The sequence below is a fragment of the Anolis carolinensis genome, unplaced genomic scaffold, assembly GCF_035594765.1.
Source record: "Anolis carolinensis isolate JA03-04 unplaced genomic scaffold, rAnoCar3.1.pri scaffold_13, whole genome shotgun sequence".
Taxonomy (NCBI): Eukaryota; Metazoa; Chordata; class Lepidosauria; order Squamata; family Dactyloidae; genus Anolis; species Anolis carolinensis.
In genome coordinates, this window is record NW_026943824.1 from 3,465,635 (window position 1) to 3,484,125 (window position 18,491).

Here is an 18,491-nt window from a genome sequence, read left to right on the forward strand (position 1 = left end):
CAGTTTGTAAATAACTTTATGTCTCCTCGCCTATGGCTAGTAAGAATTGTCTCCAGATGAGAAAGTCGGAAAGCGTTTATAAATTGGTGACAGTTGGGTCTATTTTTTCCCAGGCCATCTCTGTGCCACCAAATGACTGAGCTTAGGTATATACTGTTTGCATAACAACAATCTGTCTGTCGTGGCACTTGGTTTGCAGTGAAAGCAAAGGAGGTGTTTTGTTATTGGAAAGCATTTTACCATTTTGGGATGCTGAATACACATTCCTCATTTGATTTTTGTATTTATCTTGTAAATAAATCTATATATATAAAAGACTGATGGAATCCTGGCGACCGACAAAACAACAAAACTAAAGGCCCCCCAACCTCGAAAATTGACAGCACAACCTCTCATCCATGCCTCTAGGTTGATACAAGAAAAAGAAAAGAAAAATAAAGTCCTAATTAGAGGGAGATGAATAATTGTTTTTTATCCAATTGCTGCCAGTTAGAAGGCTAAGCTCCGCCCACTTGGTCTCCTAGCAACCCACTCAGCCCAGGGGACAGGCAGAGTTAGGTCTCACTTAGGCCTCTTCCACACTGCCTATAAGATACAGATTATCTGATTTGAACTCAATTATCTTGACAATTAAATTAACTACAAAATGGCTTGGATAATCCAGAAGCTTGGATAAGTGAGACTCTACTGTACTACCATCCTAGTGGTACAGCACAGCTAGTATTATATGGAAATGTTACAAAACTGTTCTGCAAGTCACCAAAATGCCTTTGCATGAAAAACAAACTGGTGCTGAAAAGATTTTGAACACCATCTTCCAAGTTTGTATCCTGCTGGCCTCGAACGGAGCTGCCTCTGTTGCCTTTTTCTGCTCATCTTTGTCCCTCAGTAGGAGATGTTCTCCTTGTGAAATTAGCATTCCTTTTTAACTTTATTCATTTGAATTCTCACAGAGCTGCAAAATGTAGAGGGAATGATACTGGAGCACCTGATGGCATAGTGTTGTCGAACTTAAACAATGGTGAATCCAGTCAGTGGTCTTTGGAAACCCTGCTGATGCCCCTTTGAAGCTCTCTGAGATTGGAAAGGAAGAGCTGAATAGAAACACGGCACAAGCCTCGCATTGTTCTTCTGTATCTGCTTCCTTTGATATCCTTGAAATAGACTTTACAGCCCATCTTATTGTTGATGGCACAGAATGTTGGGTAGATCTTCAACCCCTTTGAGTTAGGCATTACTTTTCCAGTCTTGTCTATTTACCTTCCCTTTTAATTAGAATTTTGAGCAGGCATGGGCAAACTTCGCCCTCCAGGTGTTTTGGACTTCAATTCCCACAATTCCCAACAGCCTCAGGCATTTTCATGTGCAACTTCTATACTTACTGTATATACTCAAGTATAAGCCTAGTTTTTCAGCCCTTTTTTTTAAGACTGAAAAAGTCCCCCTCGGCTTATACTCAGGTGAGGGTCCTGGTTGGCTTATATTTGGGTCAGCTTATACTCGAGAATATATGGTACATTTATTATTTTTCTCTATTATTATTGGTATTATTACATTTATTATTTTTCTCTATTATTGTTGCTACTATTACATTTATTTTACTCTATTATTATTATTATTATTATTATTATTATTATTATTATTATTATTACACAGCAAACAAGATAGATATGCTGGATATCGCATCACAAAATCACAAGTCGAACACTTCCCAAGTGTCTAGGACTGTGTGATTATTATTATTATTATTATTATTGTTATTATTATTATTATTATTATTATTATTATTATTATTATTATTATATTGTATGACACAGCAGACAAGATAGATATGTTGGATTTCGTATCACAAAATCACAAGTCGAGCACTTCCCAAGTGTCTAGGACTGTGTGATGATGATGATGATGATGATGATGATTGTATGACACAGCAAACAAGATAGATATGCTGGATTTCGTATCACAAAATCATAAGTCGAGCACTTCCCAAGTGTCTAGGACTGTATTATTATTATTATTATTATTATTATTATTATTATTATTATTATTATTATTACTATTACTATTGTATGACACAGCAAACAAGATAGATATGCTGCATTTTGTATCACAAAATCACAAGTCGAACACTTCCCAAGTGTCTAGGACTGTGTGATGTATTTTCAGATGGTGCGCGCAGATCCCAGTCGGGTGGCCTTTTGCAATTGGCAGATTGTAATTTTGTCAATGCCTATTGTTTCCAAATGCCGGCTGAGATCTTTTGGCACGGCACCCAGTGTGCCCATCACCACCGGGACCACCTGCACTGGTTTCTGCCAGAGTCTTTGCAGTTCCATCTCGAGGTCCTGAGAGCGGCTGAGTTTTTCCTGTTGCTTTTCGTCAATGCGACTGTCACCTGGGATGGCGACATCAATGATCCAACCCTTTTTCTTCTCCACAACTGTGATGTCTGGTGTGTTGTGTTCCAGAACTTTGTCAGTCTGGATTCAGAAGTCCCACAGTATCTTTGCGTGCTCATTCTCCAATACTTTTGCATTTATTATTATTATTATTATTATTATTATTATTATTATTATTATTATTATTATTATTCTCTATTTATTATTACATGTATTATTTTCCGGTATTTATTATTATTACATGTATTATTTTACTCTATTATTATTAAAAGGATACATAAGCACATTTACATTGAAGAAGATGAGAATAATGATTTGATCAGAGTTGGACAGACTTATCCTAAATTTGAGCTTTATGTAAATATTCAACAACATTTAACCTACTGATGCCTCAATTAATGTCATTTTATTGGTTTCTATTTTTATTTCTGAAATTTCCCACCCTCGGCTTATGCTGGAGTCAATGTTTTCCTAGTTTTTTTGTGGTAAAATTAGGTGCCTCGGCTTATATTCGGGTTGGCTCATACGGTACTTACTTACTTAGGCGATCCAATTTTATGTGGATATTTATTTTTTCTTTTAGTAAATACTCTCTCATGGGTTTCCGGTCCGTACTATTTTGGGGCGTTCTGTCCTGCGCTAACCGTCGAGTCAATAAATCCATGTTCATCATGTCCATCACTTTGTTGATCCATTTTTCCATACTAGGCACTTCCTCTGTTTTCCATAGTTGTGCCAGCACTATTCTTGCCGCCGTGGTGAGAAAAAATATTAATCTATCAGTGTTCTTATCCATTTTCCATTCTTGAGTTGGGAGTAGAGTAACTGCTTTGGGAGACGGTGATTTTTAGGCATTTGGACAACGTGATCAGTCCAGTGGAGTTGATGGCGTAGGAGCATCACTTCAGTGCTGGTAATTTTTGCATCTTCCAGAACGCTGACAGCTTTTATAGACATAGCTTGAATGTCATTGCATACGCAGCCATTTTAATGATTTTGTGCATTTTGTTCATCTACCAGCAAGCAAAGAGGTCACTTATCTCAGGCACCCATGTGGACAATTTTGGATTCTGGAGTATTTTGGAGTTCTCGATAAAGGATGCTCAATCTGTTTCTGGAAATGCAATGTGCTGTACTTTAATTCAGGATACTTGAATGCCCCCCTGAATGCTATTTCAGAAAAACCAAATTACAAAGGAGTAGCCAGTTGTGAAATAAAAACATGCCGATTAGAAAACTGTGAATGACCAGCAGCATGTGATGCTCATTTCCTGCGAGAGGATGATAATATGCATCCCGAATGAGGCCTGATTGAAAAAAGGTCAGCTCCGACCGTCCTGGGGAGCATTCATAAAGAGTAATGAGTCACGGATCGGCGAGGGCTCTTTGTCATTAAAGTGGTGCACTGATTTCAAGGTTTTTCTAATAAGTTCTTACATCATTTCCCCCCATTTCTTCTTATTTTATTAAAATCAGCTATTGTCCTATCATCAAGAGCATTGCAGTAGGAACGTCTGTTGATAGCGTGATGCTGTCATATGCTCTCTGCATTTTAATACCTGCCTTGATCCTCCGATGAGCTCTTCTGGTTAGTGGTGTTCAGTTCGTCTTTTTCTTTAATGTTTGCATTTTCCCAAAATATGTGTAGGCAGGTTTGCGTAACAGAGGAATAGTAGGCACAACCTCACAACCTCTGAGGATGCCTGCCATAGATGTGGGCGAAACATCAGGAGATAATACTTCTGGAACATGGCCATACAGCCCGGAAAACATACAACAATGCTGTGATACCGGCCATGAAAGCTTTCGACAACACAGCAGGCAAATTACATGTTGCTGGCGTTCCTCTGTCATTCCCTCTCCCAAAAACTTACTGGATAATGGGTTGCTATGAGTCTTTTGGGGTGTATGGCCATGTTCCAGAAGCTTTCTCTCCTGGCATTTTGCCCACACCTATGGCAGGCAACCTGTGAGGATGCCTGCCACAGATGTGGGTGAAACATCAGGAGAGAAAGCTTCTGGAACATGGCCATACAGCCCAAAAGACTCACAGCAACCCAGTGATTCTGGCCATGAAAGCCTTTGGCAATACATTCTTGGATACTGTTTCATATAACTTAGGACGCATGGAAGTGAATTGCATACATGACACTTATTTTGCTCAAAGACCTTCCTTCCTTCCTTCCTTCCTTCCATCCATCCATCCATCCATCCATCCATCCATCCATCCTTCCATTTATCCATCCATCCATCCATCCATCCATCCATCCATCCATCCATCCATCCTGTAAGACCCCAGTCCATTTTGCCATGTCATGGATGCTTATTTGTAGCCTGTGAGACAAAGATCTCTCCATTTCCATAAGGTTCCTGTGCAAAAGCTGCCTTGCGTGTGTGTGCCTCTGTGTATGAAAAGGGATTGTGCATCACCGTGTTTTGCTTTGGCATCAAAACTCATTCCAGAAGTAAGCAACGATGTGATTACAGATAGAAAACTGATGGAGCAAATTGGATTATTCATTATGGTTCAGATTGAGTTGAAATTGGGGAGGACAGTTTTTTTCCCTCCCCTCTCTCTCATACACTTGAAGGTCAAATGAGGGTATTTACCATTTTCTCTGTTTATCTGTGGATGCAAATTGAATTTGGTGATTCCAATTGATGAAATGTTAGAAATATAAAACTCATCAGGGGTGACGCGGAGAGAAATGATGGGGTTGAAATGGCGGGTGGCTTCGCCATTCCGTGACCCGGCCTCTCCTTTGATTTGTAATTATTTCAGTCTTTGCTTTTTCTCTCTTTTTTGTTCATTCTTTGTTTTGTTTCAGTTGTTTTTCAAAGCAAAAACATGTAATCACACTCTGAAGTATTTAGAAACGGAATGAGACAGTCGAAATAACAACTTGCAGGCATCCTAGGCTGCAACTTGGGGGAGCCAGTGCCTTTCTTTCTCTTCCCGATTCCCACTTTTGTCACAAGATTTCCCCTCTGTCTGTATCTACGACCGGGCTCCTATGACTCCCAAAGGATGGCTGAAGTGATGCCTATGTATCTTCCAAGCAGAGCAGGCATATCTTATTCCACAGGATTGCAAAAACTGTTTGTATTCATTGAAAAGTGTGAAGCATTGTCCAACATGGCTCAGTGATAGAGCAAGTGCCCTTCATTCAGCATCTTTCCGCTTCGTTTCCTGACATCTCCATTAAAAATTGGATTGCAGGTGATAGAAAAGGCCTCTTATCTCAAAGCTGGCCTGGTTGGCAATACTGGTTTAAATGTTGCCTGACATAAGGCAGATTCTTCTATTTATTGCAGAGGTAAATGTACACAAGTCTTAATTACATAACTAGGCCAAAGTCCCTTGGCATGATGCTCTCATCTAGCAGCTCACCTGGCATTTGGACTCCCTGTTGCTGGAGTTGGCCAGCTATTTCCCACATGCCTTCACAAACAGCTTTGCAAGTCTTCAAGAAGGGAAAAAAGGACGACCCAAACAATTGCCGTCCGGTCAGCCTCACGTTGATACCAGGCAAGATCCTGGAAAAGATCATTAAGGAAGTGGTCTGCAAACACTTTGAAACAAATGCGGTCATTGCTAATAGTCAACACGGATTTACCAAAAACAAGTCGTGCCAGACTAATCTGATCTCTTTTTTTGATAAAGTTACGAGTTGGGTCGATAGAGGGAATGCCGTGGATGTAGCCTACCTGGATTTCAGTCAGGCCTTCGACAAAGTCCCCCACGACCTTCTGGCAAACAAACTAGTAAAATGTGGGCTATACAAAACTACGGTTAGGTGGATCTGTAATTAGCTAAGCAAACGAACCCAAAGGGTGCTCACCAATGCGTCATCTTCATCTTGGAAAGAAGTCACGAGTGGAGTGCCGCAGGGCTCCATCCTGGGCCCGGTTCTGTTCAACATCTTTATTAACGACTTAGACGAAGGGTTAGAAGGCACGATCATCAAGTTTGCAGACGACACCAAACTGGGAGGGATAGCTAACACTCCAGAAGACAGGAGCAGAATTCAAAACGATCTTGACAGACGAGAGAGATGGGCCGAAACTAACAAAATGAAGTTCAACAGGGACAAATGCAGGATACTTCACTTCGGCAGAAAAAATGGAAAGCAAAGAGACAGAATGGGAGACAATGCCTGGCTTGACAGCAGTGTGTGCGAAAAAGATCTTGGAGTCCTCATGGAGAGGAAGGTGAACATGAGCCAACAATGTGATGCAGCAGCTAAAAAAGCCAGTGGGATTCTGGCCTGCATCAATAGGGGAATAGCGTCTAGATCCAAGGAAGTCCTGCTCCCCTTATTCTATTCTGCCTTGGTCAGACCACACCTGGAATCACACTGTGTCCAATTCTGGGCACCACAGTTGAAGGGAGATGTTGACAAGCTGGAATGTGTCCAGAGGAGGGCAACTAAAATGATCAAAGGTCTGGAGAACAAACCCTATGAGGAGAGGCTTAAAGAACTGGGCATGTTTAGCCTGCAGAAGAGAAGGCTGAGAGGAGACATGATAGCCATGTACAAATATGTGAGGGGAAGTCATAGGGAGGAGGGAGGGAGCTTGTTTTCTGCTGCCCTGCAGACTAGGACGCAATGGAATAATGGCTTCAAACTACAGGAAAGAAAGGAGATTCCACCTGAACATCAGGAAGAACTTCCTCACTGTGAGAAGGGCTGTTCAGCAGTGGAACTCTCTGCCCTGGACTGTGGTGGAGGCTCCTTCTTTGGAGGCTTTTAAGCAGAGGCTGGATGGCCATCTGCCGGGGGTGCTTTGAATGAGATTTTCCTGCTTCTTGGCAGGGGGTTGCACTGGATGGCCCGTGAGGTCTCTTCCAACTCTACGATTCTATGATTCTATGATTCTACAAGCAATACAAAGCATTTCTAAGAGATTAGCCTAATAGCTAAGCACTGTGGGGATAAGTCAGACTCAAAGCCTGAGATTCATATTGAATAGAGCATGTAACGGCACTCCATGCAGTCATGCCTTTGGCCACATGACCTTGGAGGTGTCTACGGACAACGCCGGCGCTTCAGCTTAGAAATGGAGATGAGCACCAACCCCCAAAACCAAACATGACTGGACTTAATGTCAGTGACAACCTTTAATCTTTACCTAGAGCATGTTGACCCCATGGAATCATTTTCTTGGTAAGGGAAGAGACGGTGGTGCTGGGATAGAGAGGTACTGATGGATTTTTTGGACCACTCATGGTCCCAAAGTTGCCCCAGAGACTTTGAGAGAAAGTAATGCACCATTGAGAAAACATTAAACATTCTGGGTTGTTGTGAGTTTTTTGGCCATGTTCCAGAAGCATTCTCCCCTGACATTTCGCCCACATCTATGGCAGGCACCATCGGAGGTTGTGAGGTCTGTTGGGAACTAGGCAAGTGGGGTTTATATATTTGTGGAATAATGTCCAGGGTGGGAGAAAGAAAGAACTCTTGTCTGTTTGAGGCAAGTGTGAATGTCACAATTGGCCAGCTGGATTAGCATTGAATAGCCTTGCAGCTTCGAAGCCTGGCTGCTTCCTGCCTGATGGAATCCTTTGTTGGGAGGTGTTAACTGACCCTAATTGTTTCTTGTCTGGAATTCTCTTGTCTTCTGAGTGTTGTTCTTTACTTGATTTTAGAGGGTTTTTTTTAATACAGTAGAGTCTCACTTATCCAACACTTGCTTATCCAACATTCTGGATTATCCAACACATTTTTGTAGTCAATGTTTTCAATACATCGTGATATTTTGGTGCTAAATTTGTAAATACAGTAAGTACTACATAGCATTACTGCGTATTGAATTACCTTTTCTGTCAAATTTGTTGTATAACATGATGTTTTGATGCTTAATTTGTAAAATCATAAGCTAATTTGATGTTTAATAGGCTTTTCCTTAATCCCTCCATATTATCCAACATATTTGCTTATCCAACATTCTGCCGGCCCGTTTATGTTGGATAAGTGAGACTCTACTGTACTGGGAGCCAGATTTTGTTTATTTTCATGGTTTCCATATATATAAACCTCACTTGCCTAGCTTCCAACTGACCTCACAACCTCTGAGGATGCCTGCCACAGAGGTGGGTGAAACGTCAGGTGAGAATGCTTCTGGAACATGGCAATACACCCCAGACAACTCACAGCAATCCAATGATTCTTGCCATGAAAGCCTCCGACAAAACGTTAAAGATTTTTCTAAACAGGAAGGGATATAATAATGCCATTTGCCGCAGATGGTTATTGTGTTAATTTAGGCACAGACATGTCTGCGTTCAGATAAATAGGACCCTTGGCATCATTCTCAAGGTCCTCTTTAGCTAATTCCATCACTTTCCTGCAAGAGTTATGCACATTTTTGTCTTTCTTTTTTGGTCTTACATTTTATGTGCCGTACCCATGCGCTTGGGACATGTCTGATGCAGGCTATTTCAATATACGATCTATTCCATGTGCCCGAAATGTGCTTATACTGCCAGCTGTCCCATGTCTGTACTGTTTTAAGGCCATGCATTTGATATAAATCTTCTCCCATCTGTTACTCCTTGGGTTCATACATCCACACGGAATTCCTCTTTGGCCTCATGTGCTCTTTTCGTGGTCTTTGTCCAGTATGGAAAGTATAGACCTGAATTAATGCTGTTCTCCAACAAACAGATAAACAGAACATATCTCTCCGTTGCTCACTATATTTTTGAGTAGACTTGCGGTTACTTTGCTTTCTTTTCTAGAGAGAGAAGCTATTAAAATGCGTCTTGTCGCTTCTTATTCACTGTTTCCCTCATTGTTCTTAGAATGGCGGAGGACATTCTTGAAAGTGGAGTTTTATCATTAAGATTATATTAGAGCCGAATGCAGCATTGGAAGAGTGCTGGGAATACAAAGTTCTGTCCACTACATTCGGTGAGAAACAGCCATAGATTAATAAACACAAAAGTGGGCTTTCCTCTCCGAGACTGCGAGAGAACATATACTTTGAACGGGCAAAGATTTCTGAAAATGCCACTCTTTACTGAGTTTAGTTCAACCATTGGAGGTGAGGTTTAATTTTTTATGAGTTTTGAGAAATGAAAGGGCAGGACTGAACAATGACTTGGCTTCAAAAGAGACAGAAGTTTATCCAACGTATCAGGATGAGTTTCTCGAACGGTGGCAAAAAGGGAAATGGATAGACGTCAGCTAGGTGCCTTCCATTGACTTTGAACTACGGCTGCTATAGCATGACAGTTGACCATATTTGCTGAACCTTTAAGTATCCGTCTCATCCCATCTGTCTATCAAAAGTAGGTATGTATGTTGCTTGGTTTGTACCACAAAGGCTACTCCATGGCTTGATGGATCTAGACCAAACATGGCACACTCATCCTTCATTATTTATTTTTTTATTTTTATCTTACAGTATTTATATTCTGCCCTTCTCACCCGAAGGGCGGATTACAATCTTCTATATATATAAAAGAGTGATGGCATCACGGCCACCCACAAAACAACAAAACTACAGGCCCCCCAACCTCGAAATTTGACAACACAACCCATCATATATGCCTCTAGGTTGATACAACAAAAAGAAAAGAAAAGTAAAGTCCTAATTAGAGAGAGAGGAATAATTGCTTTTATCCAATTGCTGCCAGTTAGAAGGCTAAGCTCCTCCAACTTGGTCTCCTAGCAACCCAATAAAAATAATAAAAAAACCTAAAAATTAATACAATAAAATACTATAATAACAGAAAATAACTAAAAATAATACAATAAAATAATAAAATATAATAAATAAAAATATAACTTACAATAAAATTAATAAAAAATTGCAAATAACGTCAAATAAAAATTACACAACAATTTTTAACCAATACCACCACCATTTTGCCACAGCAACGTGTGGCCAGGCACAGCTAGTGAACATATATATGGCTAACATTCAATACCATCAGACAAACAACATACAGTATACACACACACAGAAGCAATTTTTTTTAACATTTCCAGCTTCATGAGGGTATGCTCGATTCTGGCCACGGGGGGGGGGGGGGGGGGGGGGGGGCGGCGGCTGCCGCTTCATTGTCCATGAGTGACACCGAGTCCTTGATAGTAGTACTTCCTCATTCCTTTCCGCATGCTGCTGGCAGTTTTATGGTGTTGTAAATTAGTTAAATCAGCCTCCCCGCATAAAGTGGTACCTAGCCCGGCAAACAGCAAGCCGGGCTATTTAACAGTCGGGGGCTTAACCTGACCCGGGCTTCGAACTCATGATCTCTCGGTCAGTAGTGATTTATTGCAGATGGTTAGTAGCCAGCTGTGCCACAGCCCGGCGCAGTTATCCAACTTAAAATAATTGTAGGATTTGCACTGTGGTGTAGCTGGTTAGTAGCCAGCTGCAATAAATCACTACTGACCGAGAGGTCATGAGTTCGAAACCAGCTCGGGTTGGAGTGAGCTCCCGACCATTGCTGTTGACCTATACAGCTCAAAAGACAGTTGCATCCGTCGAGTAGAAAACTTAGGTACCGCTTTATGTGGGGAGGCTAATTTAACTAATTTACAACACCATAAAACCTTCCAGCAGTGTGCGGAAGAATGAGGAAGTAATCCATCAAGGACTCGTTGTCACAAGTGGACAGTGAAGCGGCTGCTTCCCCTGTGGCCAGAATCGAGCATAACCTCATGAAGCCGGAAGCTGGAAAATGTTAAATTGCCTCTGTGTCTATATATGTCATATGTCTAATAATGGCACTGAATGTTTGCCATGTATATGTGCATTGTGATCCCCCCTGAGTCCTCTTCGGTGTGAGAAAGGAGGGTGGAATATAAATACTGTAAATAAATAAATGAATAAATAAAACCCTTGTAATGGAGGAAGCCTGAAATACAGCAGCTGCATCTGGTTCCGTAATCTAGTCTTGAGTCCTGAAGTCTTGCAATCTGGAGTAGGAAAGTTGGCACAGCTGGGCAACACAGCACCAAATTGGTCACACCTGGAAGAGTGTGGTGCAAACAGCCATAACAACTTTATTGCAACCAGGTTTTGAGATAATATTTTCTGTTTGGAGCAATTTAGGAGATTTGGAGTAGAAGGAGACCCAGGTTTACTCCCTTTCATCAAGTTCTACTAAATGGGAAGGTGCAGTAGATATGTAATGTAAAGATACAGAGCTATTTCAAACATTTTTATGCACTTTGCTTCAGTGTTTGCACACTGGGATTCCTAATGGAGGGATAGGGATTGTAATTTTGATTTTGCCAATTTAGATGATAGCAAAAACATCCAATAATGCTGAACATGGTCTGGGGGGTACTGTGTGACGTTGCTGGTGTTGTTTAGTAGCTAAAACTTACAAGCTTTGAGCTGAAGCATTTCCAGTTCAAATCTTAGCTGAGTGGTGAAAAAAACAATTGGTTGCTTTAATTTGTCTGTTTTGTATGATGTATGTATTTTAAACTGTTTTGGTGTGATTGCCTGGGCTTGGCCCCATGTTAGCCGCCCCGAGTCCCTTTGGGGAGATGGAGGCAGGGTATAAAAATAAAATTATTATTATTATTATTATTATTGTTGTTGTTGTTGTTGTATATACTTGAGTATAAGCCTAGTTTTTCAGCCCTTTTTTAGGACTGAAAAAAAACTTCCTCGGCTTATACTCAGGTGAGGGTCCTGGAGGGCTTATATTCAGGTCGGCTTATACTCAAGTATATATGCTATATTTATTATTTTTCTCTATTATTATTGGTATTATTACATTTATTATTTTAATCTATTAATTATTATTATTACATTTATTATTTTACTCTATTATTGTTGTTACTTTTACATTTATTTTATTCTATTTTTATTAGTATTAATACATTTAGTATTTTACTCTATTTTTATTACATTTATTATTTTACAGCATTTATTCTTATTATTATTACATTTATTATTTTACTCTATTATTGTTGTTACTTTTACATTTATTTTACTCTATTTTTATTATTATTAATACATTTATTATTTTACTCTATTTATTATTACATTTATTATTTTACTGCATTTATTATTATATTACATTTATTATTTCACTCTATTATTATTAAAAGGATACATAAGCATTTACATTGAAGAAGATGAAAATAATGATTTACTCAGAGTTGAATAGTCATATCTTAAATTACAGTTTGATATAAAGATGCAAAAACATTTAAACTAATGATGCCTCAATTAATGTAATTTTATTGATATCTCGGCTTATACTGGAGTCAATGTTTTCCCAGTTTTTTGTGGTAAAATTAGGTGCCTCGGCTCATATTTGGGTCAGCTTATACTCGGGTATATACGGTATTATTATTATTATTATTATTATTATTATTATTATTATTATTATTAGCTTTGCCCGGCCACACGTTGCTGTGGCTTATGGGAATCCTTTGTTGGCCAGGTGGAATAGCAGTGAATAGCCTTGCAGTCTCAAAGCCTGGCCATTTTCTGGAGTAGCTAGAGCTTTTTGTTGTATGAACGTAGAGGCATGGATGAGGGGTTGTGCTGCCAAGTTTGGTGTTTCTGGGATGTGTAGTTTTGTTGTTTTGTCCTAGGCCGAAATTTCATTACCCTTTTATATATATAGATCATTACAGTAGAGTCTCACTTATCCAAGCCTCGCTTATCCAAGCCTCTGGATTATCCAAGCCATTTTTGTTGTCAATGTTTTCAATATATCGTGATATTTTGGTGCTAAATTCGTAAATACAGTAATTACAACATAACAAATTGCTTTTTCTGTTAAATTTGTTGTACAATATGATGTTTTGGTGCTTAATTTGTAAAATCATAACCTAATTTGATGTTTAATAGGCTTTTCCTTAATCCCTCCTTATTATCCAAGATACTCGCTTATCCAAGCTTCTGCCGGCCCGTTTAGCTTGGATAAGTGAGACTCTACTGTATTATGGAACATAACCATTAATTTCAATTATGGTTGATATGGATAATTTTATATCCCATGATCAAAAAGGCATAGGGATCCTAATCTTTCCTTAAGAAAGTCCTTCTTTAATTCCTGCAGAAGTTAATACTATTGGTTGGCATTTCCTACCTTTTTGGGTTTGTTTGCATATTTGCCCTTCTATTATGAACCAAGAGGAAACTCTCTCTTATCTACTGACTGTCTTTTCAGATCCAGAATTGTTAAGTCCAGTTAAATTTGAAATCACATATGTCCGTTCTTTAAGAGCAATAATAGGAAAACCGTGAACTCTTCAGGATGTTCTGAATCTCAGCCAGTCCGTTCTGCCTCATCATATAAGATGATCCTGTTCCCAGATGGAATGAAAATTCACTGCAATCTTCATTTTTGCGTTTAGCTACAATAACACACTTTTTCTCCATCGCTATATTGTCTACAGTCAGTCTGTCCGAGAATGGTCATGCATAAAATTGGGTTCTTTCATCTGCCTTCGAAAATCTTAGCGGTCAAACTTCGGAATGAAACAGAAAAAAACCATGCCTTCCTTTTGAGAATCTGTCTTATTGAAATTTCTGGCTTTCGTAATTGTTTTAACAGAAGATGTACATGGCACTCCATGGCAAAGGTTCCATTCTCTGTGTAACTAATTAATTAAAACAGAAAAAAAAGGACAGGGGCGCAGTGATGTTCTGGTTATTAAATCAGCCGTTTTTCACAGCCGATTCATAGCCGTCGTGATTAACTTTCCCACCTGAATATGACAATGGAAGGGAATCTATTTTACACTCCAACTATTAAATTGGTACATGAATAGTGTTGAATTAAACTGGAACTTGCCTCTACCACTTCAAATCATTGACTTATTTAATATTAAACTTCGTAGCCGAAAGCAGTTGGATAGCGATTGGGCTGTGGTCATTAATTTTTAAGGTTCTAACCCTAGGAACCAAAAAGATTATTTAGGGTTTAGCCAATGTATGCAGCTACACCTAGTTGTTATTATGGTTCAGTAGAGTCTCACTTATCCAAGCCTTGCTTATCCAAGCTTCTGGATAATCCAAGCCATTTTTGTAATCAATATTTTCAACATATCGTGATATTTTGGTGCTAAATTAGTAAATATAGTAATTACAACACAACATTATCGTGGATTGAACTGCTTTTTCTGTCAAATTTGTTGTAAAACATGATGTTTTGGTGCTTAATTTGTAAAATCATAATGTAATTTGATGTTTAATAGGCTTAATTAGTCCCTCCTTATTATCCAAGATATTCGCTTATCCAAGCTTCTGCTGGCCCGTTCAGCTTGGATAAGTGAGACTCTACTGTATCTGTTATCTATTGGTTTCTTAGCACTAGCAGAACTCTGACCTACAGTAGATTCTCGCTTATCCAACGTTCTATATTATCCAACACAGTCTGCCTTTTAGTAGTCAATGTTTTTGTAGTGAATGTTGCATTGTTTTGGTGCTAAATTTGTAAATACAGTATTTACTACATAACATTATCGTGTATTTTTGACAATTTGTTGTATTTATTTATTTATTTTGTGTCAAAAGCATTGCATAACAAAATTTGTTGTATAACATGATGTTTTGGTGCTTAATTTGTAAAATCATAATGTAATTTTATGTTTAATAGGCTTTTTTCTTAATCCCTCCTTATTATCCAACATTTTCGCTTATCCAACATTCTGCCGGCCTGTTTACGTTGGATAAGCGAGACTCTACTGTAAATAGATAGCTGGCCCTGATTGTTTCCTGTTTGGAGTTCCCCTGTTTTCTGAGTGTTATTCTTTATTTCCTGTCCTGATTTTGTTCATTTTCATGGTTTGCTCCTTTCTGTTGAAATGATCCACATGCTTGTGGATTTCAGTGGCTTCTCTGTGTCATCTGACATGGTGGTTGTTAGCGTAGTTAATATGATAACTTGTTTTTGATTTGTTTTTGTATCACACTTCCGTTACGGCAAGTCTTGTAGGGTATGACTTTGTATCTTCAGTATGTTCCTGGACTTTCCATGGTAACATGAAACCATGAACAGTGAACCCTATCAAAATGAACGACTTTTAGTAGAACCATGCCATTGAAACTTACTGAATTTTTTTGGTCATTTTGTCTTATTTAGTGCCAGGCTTTTGGAGAAAGCGCGGAAGCAGCTCCAGGAGGAATTACTGAAGGTTCAGAACCAGTTTCTGGAGGAGAAGAAAAAGCGTGAGCAGCATGAAGCCATGGTCAAGTGCTTGCAGAGACGTGAGCATCTCCTCATCATGGTAAGTCTCTTGGATTCAACAAGTTAGTTTTGTCTGGATATTCCTTCACTGAGAAGTCGTCCTCGTAGTCACATGCAACTTCTTTATTTTCTTTTCATCTACACCAGTGGTTCCCAACCTTTGGGCCTCCAGGTGTTTTGGGCTTCAGCTTCCACAGCTGGTAAGCTCGCTGGGATTTCTGGGAGTTGAAGTCCTAAACACCTGGAAACCCAAAGTTTAGGATCCACTGGTCTACACACATGAACCAGTGCTGAAGTTCATGTTGCACATTTCAAAATGATGGACCCAAGTTCAACGCTGTATATAATAATGATGTGGTGTCCTTAAGGGCGCCTTTATTACCTCTCTGCTAAAAGCAGTACTTATTTATCTACTTGCATCTCTGCTTTCGACCTCCTAGGTGGGCAGGTGAACTGGGGTTAATGGCAGGTGCTCATCCCGACCCGGGATTGAACTGCCAACCTTTCGATTGGCAGGACTTTTTTTACAGCACAGTGGTTATCCTGCTGTGCTAAGCCCGGCACCACAATTACACAAAAAGTTCCAAATTGTTTAATGAGTTAACAAGTTTTATTAACCCATTGGAGCCAGAAACAAGCTTAAAAATAACTCAGCAAATATGGAATATCTCATCAGGCGCTAAGTTGCGTGGTTGCCATCTTGCAAATGACTGAGGCAAGGATCTGTCTATTCACTGGGAATTGCAATTATTATTATTATTATTATTATTATTATTATTATTATTGTATGACACAGCAAACAAGATAGATATGCTGGATTTCGTTTCACAAAACCACAAGTCGAACACTTCCCAGTCGGGTGGCCTTTTGCAGTTGGCAGATCGTAATTTTGTCAATGTCTATTGACTCCAAATGCCGGCTGAGATCTTTTGGCACGGCACCCAGTGTACCCATCACCACTGGGACCACCTGTACTGGTTTCTGCCAGAGTCTTTGCAGTTCAATCTTAAGGTCCTGATAGCGGCTGAGTTTTTCCTGTTGTTTTTCGTCAATGCGACTGTCACCTGGGATGGCAACATCAATGATCCAAACCTTGTTCTTTTCCACAACTGTGATGTCTGGTGTGTTGTGTTCCAGAACTTTGTCAGTCTGGATTCGGAAGTCCCACAGTATCTTTGCTTGCTCATTTTCCAATACTTTTGCAGGTCTGTGATCCCATCAGTTCTTTACTGCTGGGAGGTGGGACTTGAGACATAAGTTCCAATGGATCATTTGGGCCACATAGTTGTGCCTCTGTTTGTAGTCTGTCTGTGAGATTTTCTTACAGCAGCTGAGGATATGATCAATGGTTTCGTCAGTTTCCTTGCACAGTCTGCATTTTGGGTCATTAGCTGATTTTTCGATCTTGGCCTGAATTGCCTTTGTCCTGATGTCTTGCTCCTGGGCTGCAAGGATCAGGCCTTCTGTCTCCTTCTTCAGGGTCCCATTCGTGAGCCAGAGCCAGGTCTTATAATAATAATAATAATAATAATAATAATAATAATAATAATAATAATTATTATTATTATTATTATTGACACAACGATGCTGCATGACACAGCAGAGAAGATAGATATGCTGGATTTCATATTACAGTAGAGTCTCACTTATCCAACATAAACGGGCCGGCAGAACGTCGGATAAGCGAATATGTTGGATAATAAGGAGGGATTAAGGAGAAGCCTATTAAACATCAAATTAGGTTATGATTTTACAAATTAAGCACCAAAACATCATGTTACACAACAAATTTGACAGAAAAAGTAGTTCAATACGCAGTAATGCTATGTAGTAATTACTGTATTTACGAATTTAGCACCAAAATATCACAATGTATTGAAAACATTGACTACAAAAATGCGTTGGATAATCCAGAATGTTGGATAAGCGAATGTTGGATAAGTGAGACTCTACTGTATTATTATGTTTATTTATACCCCACTTTTTCTTTCTACCACAGAGACTCAGAAGTGGCTTACAATAAAACCAATACAGTACAATTTAAAACTTAAAAATATACAAACATTAAAATAGAATTAAATATTAATAGTTTCAAAAACAGTTAAAGTCCTTAGAACTGATTAAAAACCTATTAGTGGCAGTTCTTTGAAACTCTATGCTCCATCTTTTCAATTGGTAAGAGTTTCATTCATGGGTTGTTTGTGGTTGCAGAGATGCAGCAATTTAAAACCAGGTCCATCTTTTTGGCGCGTCCTGTATTAAGGTTTGATGTCAATCTGTCCCTGCATTGCAAGCTTCAATATGGGATTCTCCAGGATGTTACATAGCATTTCTAAAGGACAGACAAGAGTGACAGTGCAGAGACTTAGCCACATAGATTTGGAGGTTCAATGTTGGTTGAAATCTCTGGATAGATTATTTTGAGACCTCCGCACCTCTTTAATCCATTGCTTGACCCAATGTTTTTTTAAGCACCTTCATGTTATAAAACTGCATCTTGTTTAGATATTTGTTACAGGTGGATTCAAGATGTAAATCGAGGGCACTGAGTCTTTTTGAAACTCTCATATATCAGCTTTTGTCACTGAAGCTGTAGCTCTTATAGTAGTGTTTGAAAGCACCTGTCTCTGTGGACTCGTTTCCATTGCGAGCTGCGCTTTACTGCTTGTTTTCTATGCAGTCCCACTTAAAATGTCCATTGTGCAATTGCTCACTTACTCGATTTTGCTGTTGTAACTGATTTGTACGGTGAAAGACTGAGACAAGTATGTAAATACTTCACTTGGCAAAATTTGCCCATAACCCTCGGACGGAGGACTTCATTTTAATTAACGGAAAATGATTGTGTAGTTTAATATTAAATTGAGCAAATATATTACCTGTTAAAAATAATAACTTTGCACTGAAAGCTTTATAAC

The 18,491-nt window shown here is 39.2% G+C and overlaps 1 protein-coding gene across 2 annotated transcripts in view; it reads left to right on the plus strand.

Moving 5' to 3' along the window:
* The window catches only part of mad1l1 (mitotic arrest deficient 1 like 1), a 527,237-nt gene that overhangs the window by 92,308 nt on the left and 416,438 nt on the right, over positions 1 to 18,491 (plus strand). Inside the window, exons 1-2 of one of the 2 annotated variants that reach the window (XM_062964142.1) lie at positions 11,377 to 11,528; positions 15,469 to 15,613. In XM_062964142.1, coding sequence (XP_062820212.1) covers positions 11,521 to 11,528; positions 15,469 to 15,613 — 153 coding nt within the window. In that variant the 5' untranslated portion in view covers positions 11,377 to 11,520. Of the gene's footprint in view, positions 1 to 11,376; positions 11,529 to 15,468; positions 15,614 to 18,491 lie in introns of those variants that run through there. The other variant, XM_062964141.1, reaches the window with a different exon arrangement.